This window comes from Gallus gallus, chromosome 2 (genome assembly GCF_016699485.2).
Source record: "Gallus gallus isolate bGalGal1 chromosome 2, bGalGal1.mat.broiler.GRCg7b, whole genome shotgun sequence".
In the NCBI taxonomy this organism is placed as follows: Eukaryota; Metazoa; Chordata; class Aves; order Galliformes; family Phasianidae; genus Gallus; species Gallus gallus.
In genome coordinates, this window is record NC_052533.1 from 15856432 (window position 1) to 15874516 (window position 18085).

An 18085-nucleotide genomic window follows, 5' to 3' on the forward strand; every position below is an offset into this window, starting at 1 on the left:
CGCCCCTCCCTGCCAGGCGCCCGTGACGTCAGGGGGCGGAGCTCCGCTTTGAACCGGCGCGGGGTGCGGGGCCGCGGCGCGATATGAGCACGGTAGAGCCGCTATCGGATGAGGGCGTTGCTGCCGGCCCGAGGCGTATCGAGGTTCCCCGGCCGCCCTCCATCGAGGAGTTCACCATCGTGAAGCCTATCAGCCGCGGCGCCTTCGGGAAGGTGTACCTGGGCCGCAAGGCGGGCCGGCTGTACGCCGTGAAGGTGAGGCCGTGGGGGCGGGGCCGCTGCAGCCCCCTCAGCTCCTCGCCGCTGGCCGCAGTTGAGGAGCGGCGCCCTCGGGGGGCTGCAGCCGGGTTCAGAGGTGGCGTGATAAAGCCGTGCAAAGCGGTGAGGTAAACACTGGTGTCTAAAGCTACATGCGCTTATATGGCTTCGTTATGAGTGCTGTCACCTCTGGAACTTTGCTTAAGCCCTTTATTCCTAACGCAACAGAGCTTGGGGGTTGCTTACTGCTGTAAAGTGTGCTAAATGTTTTCATAATTATGGCCAACACTTATGCATGTGATATCAAATCACATGTAAGTCTGACTGCTGTTATCCAACTCACTGACAGTTGTGGTAGCTGTGTGCTCAGCTGTGTTGCATGTAGAGCAGATAAATCAAACTGACTTCAGTATCACCAGACCAAAGGTACTGGAGGTTGGTGAGCTTCCAGTGAGTGTACAGTGTGTCTGATTGCCTATCAGCTGTGCACAATTGTGATCAAATGAAAAAGGGTCTCTGATAACCTGTGATTTAGGATCTCCATGTTACGCAGAGTTAGAGCTCTGTTCCTAAAACTATTATATATATATGTTGCACATGCATACAAGTTTGCAGTATAGAGATGGCTGAAGTGCAACTGTGGGTTGTGTGCCTAGGTAAAGAATGTATATCTGCTGTTTTTTTTTTTTTCCCTTCTTTCTTCAGGTTATGAAGAAAGCAGACATGATCAATAAGAACATGGTTCACCAGGTCCAGGCAGAGAGGGATGCGTTGGCTCTCAGCAAAAGTCCTTTTATTGTACACTTATACTACTCGCTCCAGTCAGCCAATAATGTCTATTTGGTGAGTAACTCAATGGTAGGGGTCTTCTATTACAGCGCTGAAAATGGAGTGCAAAACTTTATTAATGTCTGAAAACAGGAGAGTCCTTTCTAGTAGGTAGTCTGTTTTAGAAAGATGTGGAGAAGTCTTTTGGAAAACAAAACAAGAAATCATTCTATTCAAACAAAAAAAAAAGTGTCAATGGAAAGATTCTGAGGCTCACTAAGGTGGAAGTCTGTTATTGCCTGCGCTCAAAATGCATTAAGGCAGTTGGTCTGGGTGGTGAGAGGACAAGTGGGTGGCAGAAGGAAGTGCTGGTCAGCATGGAGTGCTGTGGAATGCAGTAGGACTTGAGCATGGCTTTCTCACTTGCCTCTACATAGAAAGAGCATGGTTTGAGATTGCCTGTAAAAGGTCTGGCATGTCTGGTTTGCTGTAGGCACACAGAGCGCTGAAGTGCTGAGGCTGATTCACACTCTTACAATACAGTTTGTGTATAAAAGGTATAAAAGAAGGCTTCCTTTTTTGGCCTCTGTTAATCACTGCTCATCAAGTAGATGCCTGAGTCATATATGTATATGTATATACACACACATCTACATGCACTAGTATGTTGTATGTTAGTATGTAAATACTGATAAGGCTTCTTGACAAAAAGATATGTTTTTACCATTGAAGAATGTTACGTGGGTGTAGTAATATGGTTTCATGTGTGTTTTTTTTAATGTGCATATCTTTTAATTGCTTTCACATATAAAGTGCTCTCACTCTATCCTATGTTTCTGTAAACTTACCATTATTTCATAAGGCTTGGGTCAGAATTTCATGTTGTACAGACACTTGCAAGATGAAATCACTTAGATACTTGTTTTTGAACAGATCAAAATGTCAGTGGTTGGTTTCAGACCTTGAATTTCACAGAAGAGCATAACAATTTATTTTTTATTATATGAAAATTTTTGGAAGCTGTCACCTATTCCAGAAAGTAATCTTGGCAAATAGTAGAAAGCACTAATGCCTATTAACAGAACATGCTTCATGTTCACTGTCAGTTACTTTATACAAGTGAAAAACACTGTGTGTGGGAAAATGAAGTAAGCTACTATGAAGAAGCCTCTGCACTCTTTCACTCTTTGAAATGATACTTTCTTGGATGTGAAGCTTTTTTACTTACACATTTGAAATGCATTTTAAGTTACCTTAAAATCTTTGAATGGCAGGTGATGGAGTACCTTATTGGTGGTGATGTCAAATCTCTTCTCCATATTTATGGATATTTTGATGAAGAAATGGCTGTCAAGTATATTTCTGAGGCAGCACTGGCTCTTGACTATCTTCACAGACATGGGATAATCCACAGGTAAAACCTACTTTCTTAGTATAAAAAAGGACCTGGTAGGTTGGGGTCTTTTTTTTTGCATTCTAGGAATTAGGATTGGGAATTTCATGGAACAAATTTATTTGCAATATTGTGTACTTGCTATGTGGCCTTTACTAAGGATGACTATGTTCACGATGCCTGTATATTTTATTTATTATGCTATATTATATGTGCATCTTATGCCCAAACTTGTGGCATGCCACCTGTAGGTTGGCTCTTTGTAGAGTATGTATGGCAGGACAGTAACTCGCTGCTGTTCATACAGTGTATGGGATTACTGGCTTGTGTTGCCTGTGGTAGGTTTCTGGCTGAAATCACATACCTGTCTTCTTTGTTAGCCAAGTACTGGTGTGCAGAACAAGCTGATTCTGCATCTAGACTGCTATTTTCTGTTTACTAAAGGAAAAAAACATTTGTTAATCATAAAGAAATTATGACTGTTTGGGGAAAACTTCTGCAAAGCAACTATAACCAGGTGGAGCACAGCTGGGTTTTTGTAGGCAAGATCTTAATTTCAGTAGGATTTGCCTCCAGCTTCCCCTCAAATGCCAAAAGCCATTCCGTGGTAACAGCTACCCCATTTGTTAGTTTCCAGAAGCTCTTGCATTTGTATGCTGCAGCAATGTCATGAAGCACCAAAAATAAAATACGTCCATGTATGTTAACAGAAAAGCATACACTGCTTTCATCTTCCCTTCCTGTCCCATACAGTGCTGTATGAACTTGGCTGTTCAATGAGTGCTCTGGAATCCTCTGGATACTGCAAGCAGAACTGTAGGACAATGAGATGTTTACTACTCTAATGATTGTGTTCTCTGCTGCTCTCAGTAGCACTGCAAAGAACACATGTGAACCCTTTTTAGTTGAGGTTTGTTTATCGTGCTTGTTCTCATGTGTAGGAGTTACACATCAGTAAATTTTGTGACAGTAGTATTCAAGAGCACTTATTAAACCCTCTGTATCATAGAATGTGCAAGTTGTGATGTGCATGGTGATGTTACAAGGCTGAAAATGTTTGTACAATATCTAGTTCTAGATCTGTTTGACTGTTCTGGTGTATCCCTCCATGTGAAGTCTTCTGTTGTAGCTGAGAGACCTTACTACTGGCAATCAGGGTTATTGCTGGTTTTAGACTGTTGGTTTCTGCTCAGGTAGCTTCCATAATGTTGCCCAGTTATCTTTTTTGCTGACTGCAACTGTATTCATGTCTTCAGGGATCTGAAGCCAGACAATATGCTCATTTCCAATCAGGGCCACATAAAGCTGACAGATTTTGGGCTTTCCAGAGTTACTCTGAACAGAGGTAAGGGTTATCTGTATCTTACCAGTTACATTTCTTAAAATATAGAATCATGGAATGGTTTGTGTTGGAAGGGGCATTTAAGACCTAACCCCTTGCTATAGGCAGGGACACCTCCCTTTAGACCAGGTTGCTCAAAGCCCCAGCCATGTATTTTTGGACATGTTTCTGTATTTTTTTTAATGCTTTACTTCCTTGTAGCAGTCAGCTTTCATTTAAATCAGTCCAAATACTGCACTAGCACCTGATTTCTAGTAAGTACTGACTAAGTGCTTGCTAGCAAGGGAACTGTTCTGTGATCTGCACTTCCAAAGCATACATATTTATTCTTTGGGGCAAGGATGTGTGAAAAATGAATTATTTCTCTTAAGGGAAATGGATTTCAAAGTTTACTGTGAAATCTTAGCATCTGAACATGCTGTTTTCAAGTAGCAGGAAGGTGTAGCTGAATAGTCAACCTGAACTTCACCTGTTTTTTTAAATGTGTTTGTAGAGATAAACATGATAGATATCCTTACTACACCATCAATGGCAAAGCCAAAACATGACTACTCACGTACTCCAGGACAACTGTTGTCTCTTATCAGCTCTCTGGGTTTTGTAAGTAATTTCTACTGTTTTTTTTTTTTTAAGTACTTGGTTATTTTAGTTTCCTTATCTTTAGTAGAAATGGTAAGGCTATTCTTATACTCCTTCTGACAGCACTTCCAAATGCTGACTGCCAATTCTGGTTTAAAAAAGAAAAAAATATTTATGGGTTACCTTCAGTGCAAATTTAATAAAGAATGTGTGAAGTTACACTCAGTATCTCAGGTTCTTTGTTCAGGCTCTGTTAACTTCTATGTATGCTTCTTCCTGCTTGGTAGTATACTCCTGTTGGAATGAAAATGCCAATCAATCCCAATTCAGGTGGAGCTTCTGACAGTCTGCATGAAGTGATTTCACCCTTATCTATGATCGAAAAGGAAAACACTCCTCTTTCAACTAAATTATTCAAAACAGGTGAGTATACAAAACCTTGTACTGAGTAATACTCTTCTCTGTACCATTGTCCTTCTTCTGCTTTATATTTTTTTAATGTTATGAGTAGCTTGAACCCACTGAATAAAAGTTGTTTACAGTCTTGCTGTCTACCATTCTTCCAGTACTTCAGCACTGATGCTCTTTCAGCTAAATTACTAATGTAGTGTTTGGATTTCTTTTTAGTGTATAACTACTGAATTCAGAATTACTCTTTGGGGTTTTACAGAAATGGTATCAGCTTTTGTAGTTCCACTGAAAATGGTTTAATATAGCAATATGTGCTTTCATTTTAATTGTCTGATTTTTTTCTAACCAGAAATGCAAAAGGAAGTAATTATGTTGCTATTACTAATGTTGCTTTTAAGCTCTTGGCAAGTGCCCACCTCAGGGAGAGGAAAAAAGTGTATTTACTATGTGGGAAAAGGTGGGATAAACTGATATCACGCAGCTTCCTGTAACTTCCTTCAGTGTAGAAGCTTGACCTGATGTGAAGCTGGTTAATATATGCTGCACATGTGGGTCAACATTTGAATTTTTATTTTTGATTTGTTACTTAAAATATATGTATACACATCTATACACATGCCTACATTTCTGTCTAAATTTTTTTTCTCTCTCTCAAGGTCTGGATACTTCTCCATTAACTCCTGTTATGCCAGTGAGAAGTTTGACTCCTGCTCTGCTTCAGTCAAGAGAAAGGTTTGGTGCCTCCACTGCCAGTAGTCAGTCTTGCATGTATTTGTCCAGTATGGAATCAGAATGCTGCAGCAGCCCCAGGTTGGAGAAAGATGTGAAGGTCAGAACTGTTTCATTTTTCTACTACAAATTAAAATTAGCTTGCACTTCTATATGCATGATTGCAGGTGTCTTTATCTCCTTCTCCTAGTTATTTCAAATTTAGAGAAACCTTCTTACTGAACAAGGAACAGAGATTATAATCATTGTTGAACAGGAATTTTGAATCAGCCTAGTGTTATTATTGTTATCCTCAGACAAATGGTAATCCTATGCAACACACAGAAAAGGTAAATGTCATTTAGCCTGCTGCAAACAGCAGAAGGCGGCTTCTGCTGGTTGGCAGTGGTTTGCCTCTATTGTCTATAAGGTCTTCAGTGCTGAAGCTCTCTGGGAGCTGGACTTATCCACGCACTTCTGCTAGCTCAGTGTGCAGACTGAAGAAGTCAGAACTTGGAGAAGGAAAAAACCAAAAACATACAAAAAAAAACCCCACTAACGTTTCAGTCAGTTACCACTTGTACTACTGAAGAGTTTTGTACCAACTGGCCTAGCCAGTAGTTAGTCATAGGTGGTAAGAAATCCTTTCTTATTTTAAGCTGTTAATGAAATGTTGCTCTTATGTTTGGTCACTTGCTGTGATTCTGACTTAGATCATGCAAGGCAAAGGATCATCAATTGTTTAAAATGTTTTTTTCTGTCCATTTCTTGAGGCCTTGTTTCTAGTGTTGTGTTATCAAAACAATAGCTGTGTTGCATTTTCCTTTCATCTCTAGAGTAAAACATGCTGCAGAGCAGTCAGGATAGTATAGCAGGGTTTCTTGGTTTTGGTGGTTGTTGTGGTGTTTTTATTAACTGGATACTTCTGTTGCTTATCTTCTTAGCATAAAATTGTTGCAAGTAAAACAACTTTAACCACAATTTCTTCCTCCTTACATTTCTAAAATTACCACTTCTTCTGTCGTCTTGCAAACTTTTTTCTTGTTAAAGCCTAATTATCAAAGCTGCTCCTTAATTTAGTTCTTGGGTTTTTTTGAACATAGTACGTATTACTTTTTCTCACTACTGGTGATTATAAAGAATAAGTAATGCTTCCTAACTTGCTGTTTTCCACTGAAGTAGAAATAAGATATTTTCAAGGACACGTTTCTGTAATGCAATAATTTTATTTTTCTTGTTACTCAAAACATAATGTGCTCGTTTGCAGCAAACTGAAGATGAGATGTGTTCTACGGGCACGAGTAACAGCAGACCACCTCTCCCTTCTAGTAGAGAAGTACTAAATAGCAAAGATCCTAAAGTTCTTAAAAAAGAACTAGAATCTGCTATTTCTCCCATCAGTAGCAATGATTGTGGTAGCAGGCAGAAGCTGGGAACCGAACGTTCGGAAATAACAGACACTCCAGTGACTACGTTGGACACGAAAGGAATAGTAAGAAAGTGCCTCTCAGAAAACAAGATCTGGGAAGAAAAACTCGTTGCACGTAGAGAGATGACCAATGAAATGTCAGAAACTGGCAGTTCCCAACAGTCACCTTTGTTCCTGAAAGATCCTGTCCAACCAGTCAAAGAAGAAGAAATTCTTGAGAAGCCGGGTGTAAAAAGAAGCTTTGAATTAGTCGATACGAGTCCTTGTCAGGAACTGAACTACGTTAAAAAAACAAATGCAGAATATAAACGTGGCTGTTGGATCTCAGAACTTTCAGCAAGCAAAAGTACGGGTTTGACAACTGAAATTCAATCCTTAATGCTTAGTGGTGAGGTCTGCGAAAGCAAAGAAATTATGAGATGTATTGATAGGCAACAAACAGAGAAACCACTTGTTCCAACTGTAGCCAAAAATCTTTTGTGTGATCTGGATGCAGACCATGAAAAGGATAAAGAATATATGAACTCAAGTCTTTTGTGTGCTGATGATGAAAAACCTTTAGGAGCCCTGAGTGCAGATTCTGACCTTTCGTTTCCTGAAACGTCTGTTTCTGAAAGCCATTTAGAAAAGCAGCTCGTAGATTTGGATAAAGGTGTTAAAGACCTCTCCTTTGAGGAACCTAAAGCAGAAGACTTGCTAACAATGTCACCCAACTGCCAAGAAGCTTCACGAAATGGAGGGGAAGCGGATGTTGTTCAGAACTGCACGATGTTATGTTGTGAGCAGGATAATCACCAAAAACACACTGAAGAAACTGACACCATATCGTCTCCTTCTGAAAAGATGACGGAAACAGTCCATCTCTTCAGAAAAAATAATGTTGTTTTTCGAAGTTATAATAGTCCAATTAATGTATCTAATGTGTCGGATCCATGTAGCATGGCTTCTTTAGACATAATGGATCTTTCACCTGCTTGTAGTGGCTCTTACCCAACAGCTATTACTCCATTACAGAAAGGAAGGCCGTACAGAGCCTATCAGGTATATAAGGGGACATGGGATCTGTGTGTTGGACACTGTTGACCTGAAACTTTTCTTTCAGGTGCTATTTAGGAAAACTGGGAGTAGCTTGAGATAGTCTATCAAATATGACTTTTGCTGATATGCTTTCACTTACTGCATTTGTGTGGCCGAAACTGTTTTAGTTCAGCATGTGGTCTGCCTTCCTCTCTGAGAAATCCTTTGCTCTTATAGCAAGCTGGTAAAGAAAACCTGTGATGTTTTCTCATCTCTCTTTTAGGGCAGTGTGGTATGTTCTGTGAGCTATTCTAGCTTTCCTAATGCATTGGGATGTCTTTGACTTTCTTGTTGCACATCAGCCAAGGCAGTCTGGAAATGCTGTTGTGCCGCTAGCAATTGCTATTGTGCTTGCTGCTTTTTTCATTATAGGAAAATTGATTTACTGTCAAGTAACAATTAGAAGCACATTATAAAGACTTATGCTAACAGTAACACCTGCCTGTGGATGATGACACTTTTCTTTTGACTGTGTTAGTCCAATTGATAGTAAATAAAAATCTTAAATGTTTTACAGCCGATTGGAGCCTTAGAAATGTGGGAAAAGTAAACATATGTCAGTCCGCGTTTCCTGATCAGGACAGCTTTACAAATCTTTTCTAATTCCTTAAGCAGTTGTAATGTTTAAAGACTTCTGACAGGTCTCCAAAGCCATTTATTGGCAATGTGTTGAATGAAGTGGTATACCAGAAGCAGACATTCCAAATGGTGTTTCAGGGAAGGACCCTCTTCCTTCTGATGTCTGGATTGCTTGCTTCTGTTTCAGCATAAGTTTGTTAATGTACTGTGGAACTTGTGTTCAGATGAAACAGAGTCAGTGTACTGTGTGCTTCATCTGAGAAATAAATGACTGGTGTTACATTTCTGTAGCTTGAATAGGAAAATTTCTTTTAAACTTGTGTTACTTTCTGTAACTTCATTGCTAAATGATTACTACTGAAACAGAAAGAAGGTAGATTCTGTAGTCCAATAATATTTTAAAGTTATAATTATTTGATCTCTACTGTATTGAAAACAAAGCTGGAAACAAAGCTATACCAGATAGACTAGAATTGAGAGGATATTGAAAAATACAGAGTAAGAGTCTCTGTAAGATACTTAATTGATCTTTCTGGACCTTAACTGGAAATCTTTCATTGCAATCAGCCTTACAGGCTCACAAGAAAACCCCACAGATGTGTGTTTCCTTCAAATTACATACCAGATGATTTTCAATAGGTTTGTGTAGCTGTAAGCAGTCACCAAGTATAATCTGAGGAGAATTTCATCTGCAGGCATTGTGTGTCACATAGTGTATGGGTTAAAGAATGAATGACTAATTCAGCACATTTTGAGTATATGTGGTATGTAATAAATCATGTGCTATTCTAGATATTTGAGATGCTTGTTTTTCATTAGCTAGTGTAAAGAGCTGTGGGGTAAAATTGGAGGTTATTTTGACAACATATTTGGTAATTTTTTTTTTCAGATTAGAATTTAAGAGTTTAATTTTGAAACATTATTTATGGATTTGATGCTGGAAAAGAACTTGGGGAAAATTTTTGTGAAGATAGGCAATGTTTAACTTGTGCCTCAAGACATGTGAGGTAAAGAGATGACAGCACATTTTATACACACTTCAGGAAATGTACGTTTTGTAGCGTGTTCTTGAATTTAAACTCAAGTTTCTGCTGCTGTTATAGCCTTTACTAAACAGGAAGATGGGAGTTGAGAAGTTTGGTTTGACTTAAATGTTTTTTGTTGCTTACTTGAAGACACCTCGTCAGGGGGATGCAGGCACACCGTACAGGACCCCAAAGAGTGTAAGAAGAGGAGCTGCCCCAGTGGAAGGTGAACGCATCCTGGGGACCCCAGACTATTTGGCACCTGAGCTGCTTTTGACAAAGCCTCATGGTAAGACAAACTATGGAGTTCGTAAATGCTTAGAAATGTAGCTATGTTACCTTTTAAATGTGTTTAGAGCCCCAAACCCCTGAAGTAGGGCAACAATTCTTTAAAACAAACAAACAAAAACACCTTGTTTTGGCTTCTGCCTACACTCATGGCTGTTTGCCTCAGCAGCTCCCTCCATTTACTTTTTCACAAGGTTTGGGCTGTCTGGTGTGGTCTTGCTTGTTAACCTAATGCATTGGGATCAGAGCTTAGGCAGCCCAAGGCCTTCCTGTTGCTTGGGAATCACAAATTGCTCATCATAAGTATCCATAAAGATTCATTAAAAAAAAAAAAGGTAAAATCAATATGAAAAGATGAAGCTTTCAGTTCTCAATGTATTCCACATCTGTTGATACTGAAGTGCTGCATGCAGTAAGACAAGTTTATGAAGCTGCATAAAAACTAGTTCTTCTTGAACTGAGTGACTTGAATTGAGATTTCTCGCAGGATCCTCAATAAAACTGGACTGTAGCCATCAAATACTTACTGAGAATACTATAATAAAAGGAAATAACACAACATTAAAGCTCATTAACTTCTTTGACTCTAATCCTGAGCTCTACTGAGATCAACAAAAAGCCTGATGTTTTCCTATTAATTTTCAGATCGTTAACAAAAATCAGTGTACTCCTGAATACTCTTGTTGTATTTATAGTTACATTTTATTTCAAAAACCAACTTTTAGGTTTTTATAAATTTACTTTATAAAGTAATAGCATCAGTACAATCTTCCTAAGACTACTATTAAATTTCCCCTGAGAAATAGTGATCACTAATCTGTAGAACAGTGAAGTTCTTTGGTATGCAGTTAACTCCATGGAAGAAGTTTAATGGACTTAACAAATTGGAGTGCAACTGGACTAAAAATACTAAAACTGTGTGGTAGTTCTCACTTCTCTTAAAGAGTCATGGTTATTTGGCAGATATTATAACTGGATAGTGGTTGAAAATATAACCAATGGTACGTCAACCAAATTTTGCTGTGTTTCAAGATGACTTCCATGCAGTTATTGAGGGATTTCAGGCCTTCATGAATAACTTGCAAAGGGTCTGGGTTTTCTGTCCATAAATCAAAAAGCTTCCTTTACCTTCATTGAAGCCAGGGTTTGCTGGCTTTAAAACTCAACTTTCCTTCCCTAAATATTCCTGGTGGCATTAAATTACTTTGAAATGCTGTTGTGACTTTAGCTGTGTTACAGAACTACTTTATAGTTCTTCTATTTGTAGCTTAGGCTTTAACAGCACCATTTTATTTTTACTGTTGAGTTGCCAGATTTTAAGAAATCTGTATTCCTGTGCTTTCAGAGTTACATTTGGTATCTTTCGATGTTTGTATTTGTTAAGGGGTTTTACAATAATTGTAATGTTTTCTTGCTTCGTTGTCTTTTCACGTACAGGGACTCTGATCTCTGGTGAGTTTGCTGCATACTGCATAGAAAAGAGAGTGCTCAGCATAACTGCAAACAGTCAAAGTATAACTAGATCACAATTCATGAGAACTCTTGGGTGAGCAGAGTCGATACAGAAAGATGTGCAGCGTGCACTCCACATAAATAAAATGATTTTTCCACAAAAGATTCAGGAAACACCAGTATTGCTGATGAGGCTATCAGAAGTGGGAGTAATAGAATCACAGAATGGTTTGGTTTGGAAGGAAGCTCAAAAACCATCTAGTTCTCTAGTTCCAAATCCCTTGCCATGGACAGAGTTGTCCACCGCTAGATCAGGATGCCCAGGGTCCCACTAAGCTGACTTTGAATGCCTCCAGGGCTGGGGCATCCACAGCTTCTCTGGGCAGCCTGTGCCAGGACCTTATCACCCTCTCGTTGAAAGATTTCCCCTTGTCATCTAATCTACATCTCCTCTCTCAGTATAAGAATGTTCCCCTTTGTCCTGTCACTATCTACCTGTGTAAAAAGTCCATCTCCCTCCAGTTTATAAGTTCCCTTTAAGTATTGCAAGGTGACAGTGAAGGCTCTGGGGTGCTTCTGCAGGTGGAACAAACCCAACTCCTTTAGTGTGTCTTCATAGGAGGGGTGTTGCAGCCCTCCAAGCATCCTCGAGACCCTCCTCTGGACCCACTCTAGCAGCTTCACATCTTCCACGTGCTTGGGGCAGATCTGGAAACAGTATTCTAGGTGAAGCCTCAGGAGGGCAGAGTAGAGAAGGACAGTGACCTCCCTTCCCCTGCCTTTGATACACCCAAGAGACTGTTGGTGTTCTTAAAAGCCATACGCACTGGGAAATAAGGCAGATGCTTTTTTCCTTATTGGTTCATTTCTACTTTATGCAATCAGTCTGAATCAGTTTGCGTGTGTGAAGAAGACTCAGATGTTTAAGGCTGTGTATTTCTGTTTTGGTCTCCAAGTACTGATAGGTCAGGATGTGGTTGGAGTTAACATGAGTTAAACTTGAGGTGGGAGGAATTTAAAATTGCTGCTGAGCCCTGTGTTCCTGCTTTGTTCAGAGTTGTGATCTAATTAGACTTTGACTAAAGCTGAGAGCACTTGATTTGAACATCCAAATACTTCTAACAATGATGGGTGTGATTTTACTGCTCTGATATGCTTAGCATGGTGGGGCACTCTTACTGCTGCTAGAAGTTGCTAAAAGTGCATTATACTAGCTATACAGCTTGCAGCTCTTCTGAATTTGGTGAAATAGTCCTTTTGAAATGGCTGGGAACACATTTGTTTTTTAATACTAAAAAGCCCTTGAAAATTACCCTTTAATTTTGTTTCAAAGATTTTTTGCGGCCGGTGCGGCATCTGTTCTTTATGCGGTGGCATAGGCGTAGCTTAAAGATGAAGAAAGCTTAGAGTGCATGCAGTGGTGTTTGAGACTGCTTTGCCTGCTTGTTTTTAAGTGGTTTAGTAAGATGTTGCAAAATCCAAAACTTGGGAAAATGAAAGTAGTAAAGATGAGAGTGCTGTTTATTACGCTGAAGCCTTAATCAGCTTCAATGTCATGGAAAGTTGTACCAGTCTTTCACAGGCTGGATGCTCTCTGTAAATTGTCTTGAATATTTTTTGGCATAGATTTAGGTAAATGAAGTTCTAAGTGTGAATTCTTTGGGTATTCTTGAAGACCTGAGGGAGAGAAAGATATGGCATGACAAGATGGAGTATTTGTCCAGATAGTAGAGAGTGTTAAAGACAGTCATCTCCTGTCAAAAAAAAAGAAGAAACAAGCCCTTGGGGAATTCAACTCTTAGATTCTCTGTGAGAGGAGCTGATAACTGAAATAGCTCCCTTCTGTTTTCAGTAAAAGATAAAAGAATTGTCTGGTGAGGAGGTAAGGAACAAGAAGACTTGAAAAAAGCCCTTTAATATTTTTTTGTCTTCTGTACGATTGTCAGGCACAGCATATTTGTCTTTCATTTCCAAGTTTTGCAGGATTAAAACACTTTCATATTGTTTTTTCATAGGTTTGCAAATACACTAATTTCTTTTTTTTTTAATAATAATGATCTGGGTTTCTTACTCAGGTTCTGCTGTAGACTGGTGGGCTCTCGGAGTTTGCCTGTTTGAGTTTCTAACTGGGATTCCACCTTTTAATGATGAAACACCAGCACAAGTCTTCCAGAATATTTTGAAAAGAGGTAATTGTTTCAGTAATAAAGGAAAATGTGAGTTTTTTTCCCCAAAGTTGGCTGTATGGTTTGATTTATTGACTCATCTGCATCTTTGTCTATAGATATTCCCTGGCCGGAGGGTGAAGAAAAGCTGTCTGACAATGCCCAAAATGCAATAGATATTCTTCTAACCTTTGACAGTACTAAGAGAGCTGGACTGAAGGGTTGGTATTAAACTACTTTTGCATGCATTACAACCGAAGTGATATTGACCTCCTCTTAAACTTAGGCGTTGTAATTTATTAATCTACTTATGGTCTATATATAGTGCTGGGACATCTAGCATGTTGTGGGTATTTTCTGTTTCCTTGGGGGTTTTGCCCTTCTGAACGAGGAGAGTTGTGGTGGAAGTTGTTTTTCTATTAATTTTTTTTTGCTTTAACATTGTTTTGCTATAAATATTCAGTGTTTAATATCTGACATACTCATATTCACTGTTATTGAGTTCAGTAACAGGTATTTAGGGGACCTAGACAGAAGTGATTTTAGGCTTTTAATCAAGGTTTCTGTAGTTTGGAAGAGAAGTTTCCTTCAAAATGTAATTCCAAGGAGCTTTTTCATAAGAATCAGCCTGTCCTTGTTGAATGTATAGGGAATACTGTAGGAATTACCTACAATATACTCTTCACAAAGTATATCTTTTTTTTCCCTTGCATGGTGTGTTAAATACTTCCTATCATAGCAGGGGCTATATTTCATATAAACTTGATAACAAAGAAGGAAACCTGTGAGGTAAGATGTTTTAGAAAGGGGAAGAAATCTTGGAGAATTGCGTAAGGAACTGCTGGGGAAGGAATTATTATGAAAATGGTTACCCTGAGAGTAAAGGTTAAAAGCTAAAACAAAGCCAGTTCAAATCAGAGAAGGCACCGGTTTGTAAGTGAAAATCATAATAGCAACAGGGACTTCTCTGGCTTTTAATGACTCTCAAAAAGCATCTGTTGTTTTACTTAGCACAAATTATTGTCTTTATCCTAGATTATAGGGCGAGATCTAATTGCCTATAAAGCATCTACACAAACTTAGATGTCATAATAGTTTATTTCCTTCTGAAGTTCTTGGAAATTCATTCTTTGTCAGGACCCGTAACGTGGTACACATTTTTCCTTTTCTGTAGAAGATGCCACATTCTGCTCATCTTTTCATTTGGAGACAGCCTTCAGTACATGGGAACTCTGTGAGCAGAGCTGCGTACGGTTCTGATCTAGTGGATCCATACAGTGTCCTGCTGCACATACATAGTAGTTGAAGTGACTAGGAGGAGTTGGAAGACAAAGAGCCTTTCATTTTGTCTAAAATAAATATTTGTGCTTTAATATTCTGCTATGTTGTTTGATCTGGCAATCTTGGAACAATCAGCAAGTGTTAACATTTTACCTCAGGCTTTTAGTGGTAGGCAGTTTGTCCACAAACGTAAATGCAAACTTCTGCTTCCTTCTAAATATGATTCTTGCGTGTCCTGTTTTTTTTTCCTGTTAGCTTTTAATGTGTGTGATATGGGTGATTTTGAAACATAGGCTTGTGATCCCATCCAGCTAAGAAGGTGCCTTCTTGGATTGACTCAAAGCAACAAAGCCACTTGCATCAGGGATTGGTGATCCTGGGTTATCTATCTTTATTTGCCTCGTGCTAGGCAGTGACCTGGTCCACAGAGACTGAGCAGAGGAGTTCTGGAGTCTTGTAGCTTGGTTTTCCCCCCTTAGGCTGGGGAAGAGGAATCTTATGGTGTGTGGTAACTTGGCTGTAGAGGTGACTTGAATTCTGTGTAGAAACTTAAATCTAAGTGATAGGAAAAAGATAATTTGGGGGCTGTATGAAGCAGAAAGCTATTCCATGAGCTACTGAAAGACAGCTGGTCTAGGGCAGTGTAGGATTTTGGCATATCTAGAAACTGAGATTGAAGTAATGCTTAAAGTTTCCTCCCCAAGGAACCTCTGTCCTGCTGTGTGCCTTGTGTGGAATGGTTCCTCCAGCTAGGAGAAGAAAGCTTGCATGGCAGTAGCTCGATCCCACTGATGGTGGGGGATAATTAAAACATAATTGCAGTCTGCCCTTTTTTAATTTACAAAATACATATGAATGTAAGAATTTTTAGTGCGTATATAATAACATATAAATTTCTGTTTCAGAACTGAAGCATCACCCCCTCTTTCATGGAGTAGACTGGGATAATCTACAGAATCAGCCTATGCCTTTCATACCACAGCCGGATGATGAGACTGATACCTCTTACTTTGAAGCTAGGAATAACGCGCAGCACCTGACTGTGTCTGGATTTAGCCTATAGCATCATGATGAACTCTCCATGTTTTTTTGCACAGTTACAGGTTGTTCTACAACACTAATATGCCCTGAAGATTCCTTGCCAAATTTAGCATGTTTTAAGTTCCCAGTCTGCTTTTATTATTGTATCCTTTCCTCTGAAGTGAAACTACTGTATGAAATGTAGCTGCATTCATGCTACCCTTTATTTCACGTACTGCACCTTACTGAAGCCGGAGTGTTCTATTTCTTAGAGGAGGTAACACTTGCATGGCACAAAAGAAAAAATAGGGCTTAGTATCAATGAGCAACTCGAGCTAGGAGGTAGGAAGTTATTTTATAGTTAAACACAATAGGGTAAGAGTGTAAATCCATGCTCGCTGCATGTAGAGGTAACTTACTGTTGGTGGTTCAATGTTCTGACTGTCTTGTTTCAGAATAATCCTTTCTGCCCATTGTGCAAAACTGATGTTTCCATTCACTGTGGAAAACTGAAATCTTAATACAGCATTAAAACAATGTAATGCTGTTCATCTTATCTCAAGGTTTAAGACAGTGGTTTTCCAAATTAACTCTGCTATGTGTGGCCTGTTAATGTAGGAAAGATTGGCTGTAATTCTTCTGGTAATTATCCTTACTTAAATCATCGGTGCAGAGATGTATACTTGGATCAGTTCTGCTAGACATGCAGTGGTTGAATTGTTGCATTGTAAGCACTCACGGTATAAGGAGATGGACTGAGTGCTTACAGTGCATCTTAGTGGTTACTGGTTCTAAATAGAAAATGCTGGGTGTTTGTGCTCAGCCACGTCAGGTGGTAGAAAGTAAAATACACCCGAGTGCTGGCTAATGCAGGAGGTATTATTCACACTGAAGCTGCTATGTACTAAAGACTGCAATGTATTGCAAAGAAACAGTTGTTTTGTAAATTCACAGCCAGATTTCAGAGTTTGCTGGAATTTGTTACAAATGTATGTTCAGTATTATGTGTTCTAATTATGGGGAAAGTATATTTAAAAGTATTTTAAAACTGCAACACAGCTTGCGCTTGCTAGATCTTAAAGGTTTATTTGTAGGTAATTGCTTAAGTTATCTTTTTTAGTATGTTTTTTTCTTGCATAGCTCTGATATCCTCAGTTAACTTGCCGCAGAGTTTTATTTTTCAGGTCTGTTCTTAGCTAAGTGTCACTTGTGCTAGACAGTGGCGCCGGCTAGTGGCCATGTGCCTGAAGCTGAGCACTTTGCTGATGGGTCGTGCTAAGGGACTTCAGCATTTCATGCAGGGAATTAAGCTGTCCCTTCGCTGCGCTGCTCCCTGGGAGGTGAATCTTAGCGATGCAGTTGTGAGAAAACACTTTGCTAGGCTTTGTGCCTTCCTTCCAGGTAGCTGGGGAAAGGGATGGTGGGAGGAGGGAAGCTTCTGAAAGGACTGAAGGGCTGATTCTTATTAACTCAGAGCATTTGTCCCTCTTAGAGCTGGTATGTTTCATAGACAAATAGAATCTTGGGAAGCTGCAAAGCACGCAGTGACCCTCACTCAGTTTGCCACGGACTTCGTGTTCTGAAGACTTCTAAATTGTTGACTCTTATGGAAAGCAATGTTACATGAGCAGTGTGCGAGGAATTAAATGTAACGTTATTGAATCCAGTTCCACAGACAACATTCAATAAAAATGCAAATTTTTGCTCTGTAGACTTTGAGAAATAGTGGCTTTTTTCTTTTAATTTCTCACTATGCAATTTCTTCTTTTTTTTTTTTGCACTCTTGTTTAAGAGAACTGATCTTACAGGATTGAAGATCAGTTTCATGCTAAGAAAGCTATTCTATAAAAGTGCGTTCAGAAATGATGCAAATAAAACACTGCAGCTGTTGTGTACAGTACCTTACTAATGGTTATGAAGTGCTCCCTATGGCAGGGGGGGTAGTTACAGTGGTTGATGTCCTGAAGATAAACAGCCTCTGACTCCTTGAAATCATTCTTAATCAGCTGCCAGAGCCACCTGAGCTGCTAAGCTTCTCCAAACCAATTGCAAGGAGCTGCAGAACTACCCAAAGTTCAGCCAACTTTAAGGTAATGCAAAGCTTTTGCAATTACATAGAGTGAGAAAGGATGGTTCAGGGAGCTGCCAGGCATAAAGAGTTGTATTAACTTACTGTGGTTCTTCTTATGGTTATATAATGCAGCACAAAACTCGCAGATGCTGTAGAACCATAAATCTGCTAACAAAAAAGTGTTTAATGCAAACCATTGTCACTGCAGTAAGTGTACAGGGCTGTCTGTAACTATTCTAC

The 18085-nt window shown here is 39.3% G+C and overlaps 1 protein-coding gene across 2 annotated transcripts; it reads left to right on the forward strand.

Moving 5' to 3' along the window:
- Positions 1-18: 18 nt before the first annotated feature.
- Positions 19-17485, forward strand: MASTL (microtubule associated serine/threonine kinase like). 2 transcript variants are annotated; one of them, NM_001396524.1, is made up of 13 exons: positions 22-254; positions 963-1100; positions 2300-2439; positions 3675-3763; positions 4254-4360; positions 4627-4762; positions 5407-5579; positions 6726-7928; positions 9719-9857; positions 11294-11308; positions 13384-13497; positions 13593-13694; positions 15660-17485. In NM_001396524.1, the coding sequence occupies exons 1-13, from the start codon at positions 84-86 to the stop codon at positions 15815-15817; spliced, it is 2685 nt and encodes an 894-aa protein (NP_001383453.1). In that variant the 5' UTR covers positions 22-83; the 3' UTR covers positions 15818-17485. The 2 variants fall into 2 exon arrangements, with proteins under 2 accessions (NP_001383454.1, NP_001383453.1); NM_001396525.1 differs by lacking the exon at positions 11294-11308 and having other exon boundaries at positions 19-254.
- Positions 17486-18085: the final 600 nt, after the last annotated feature.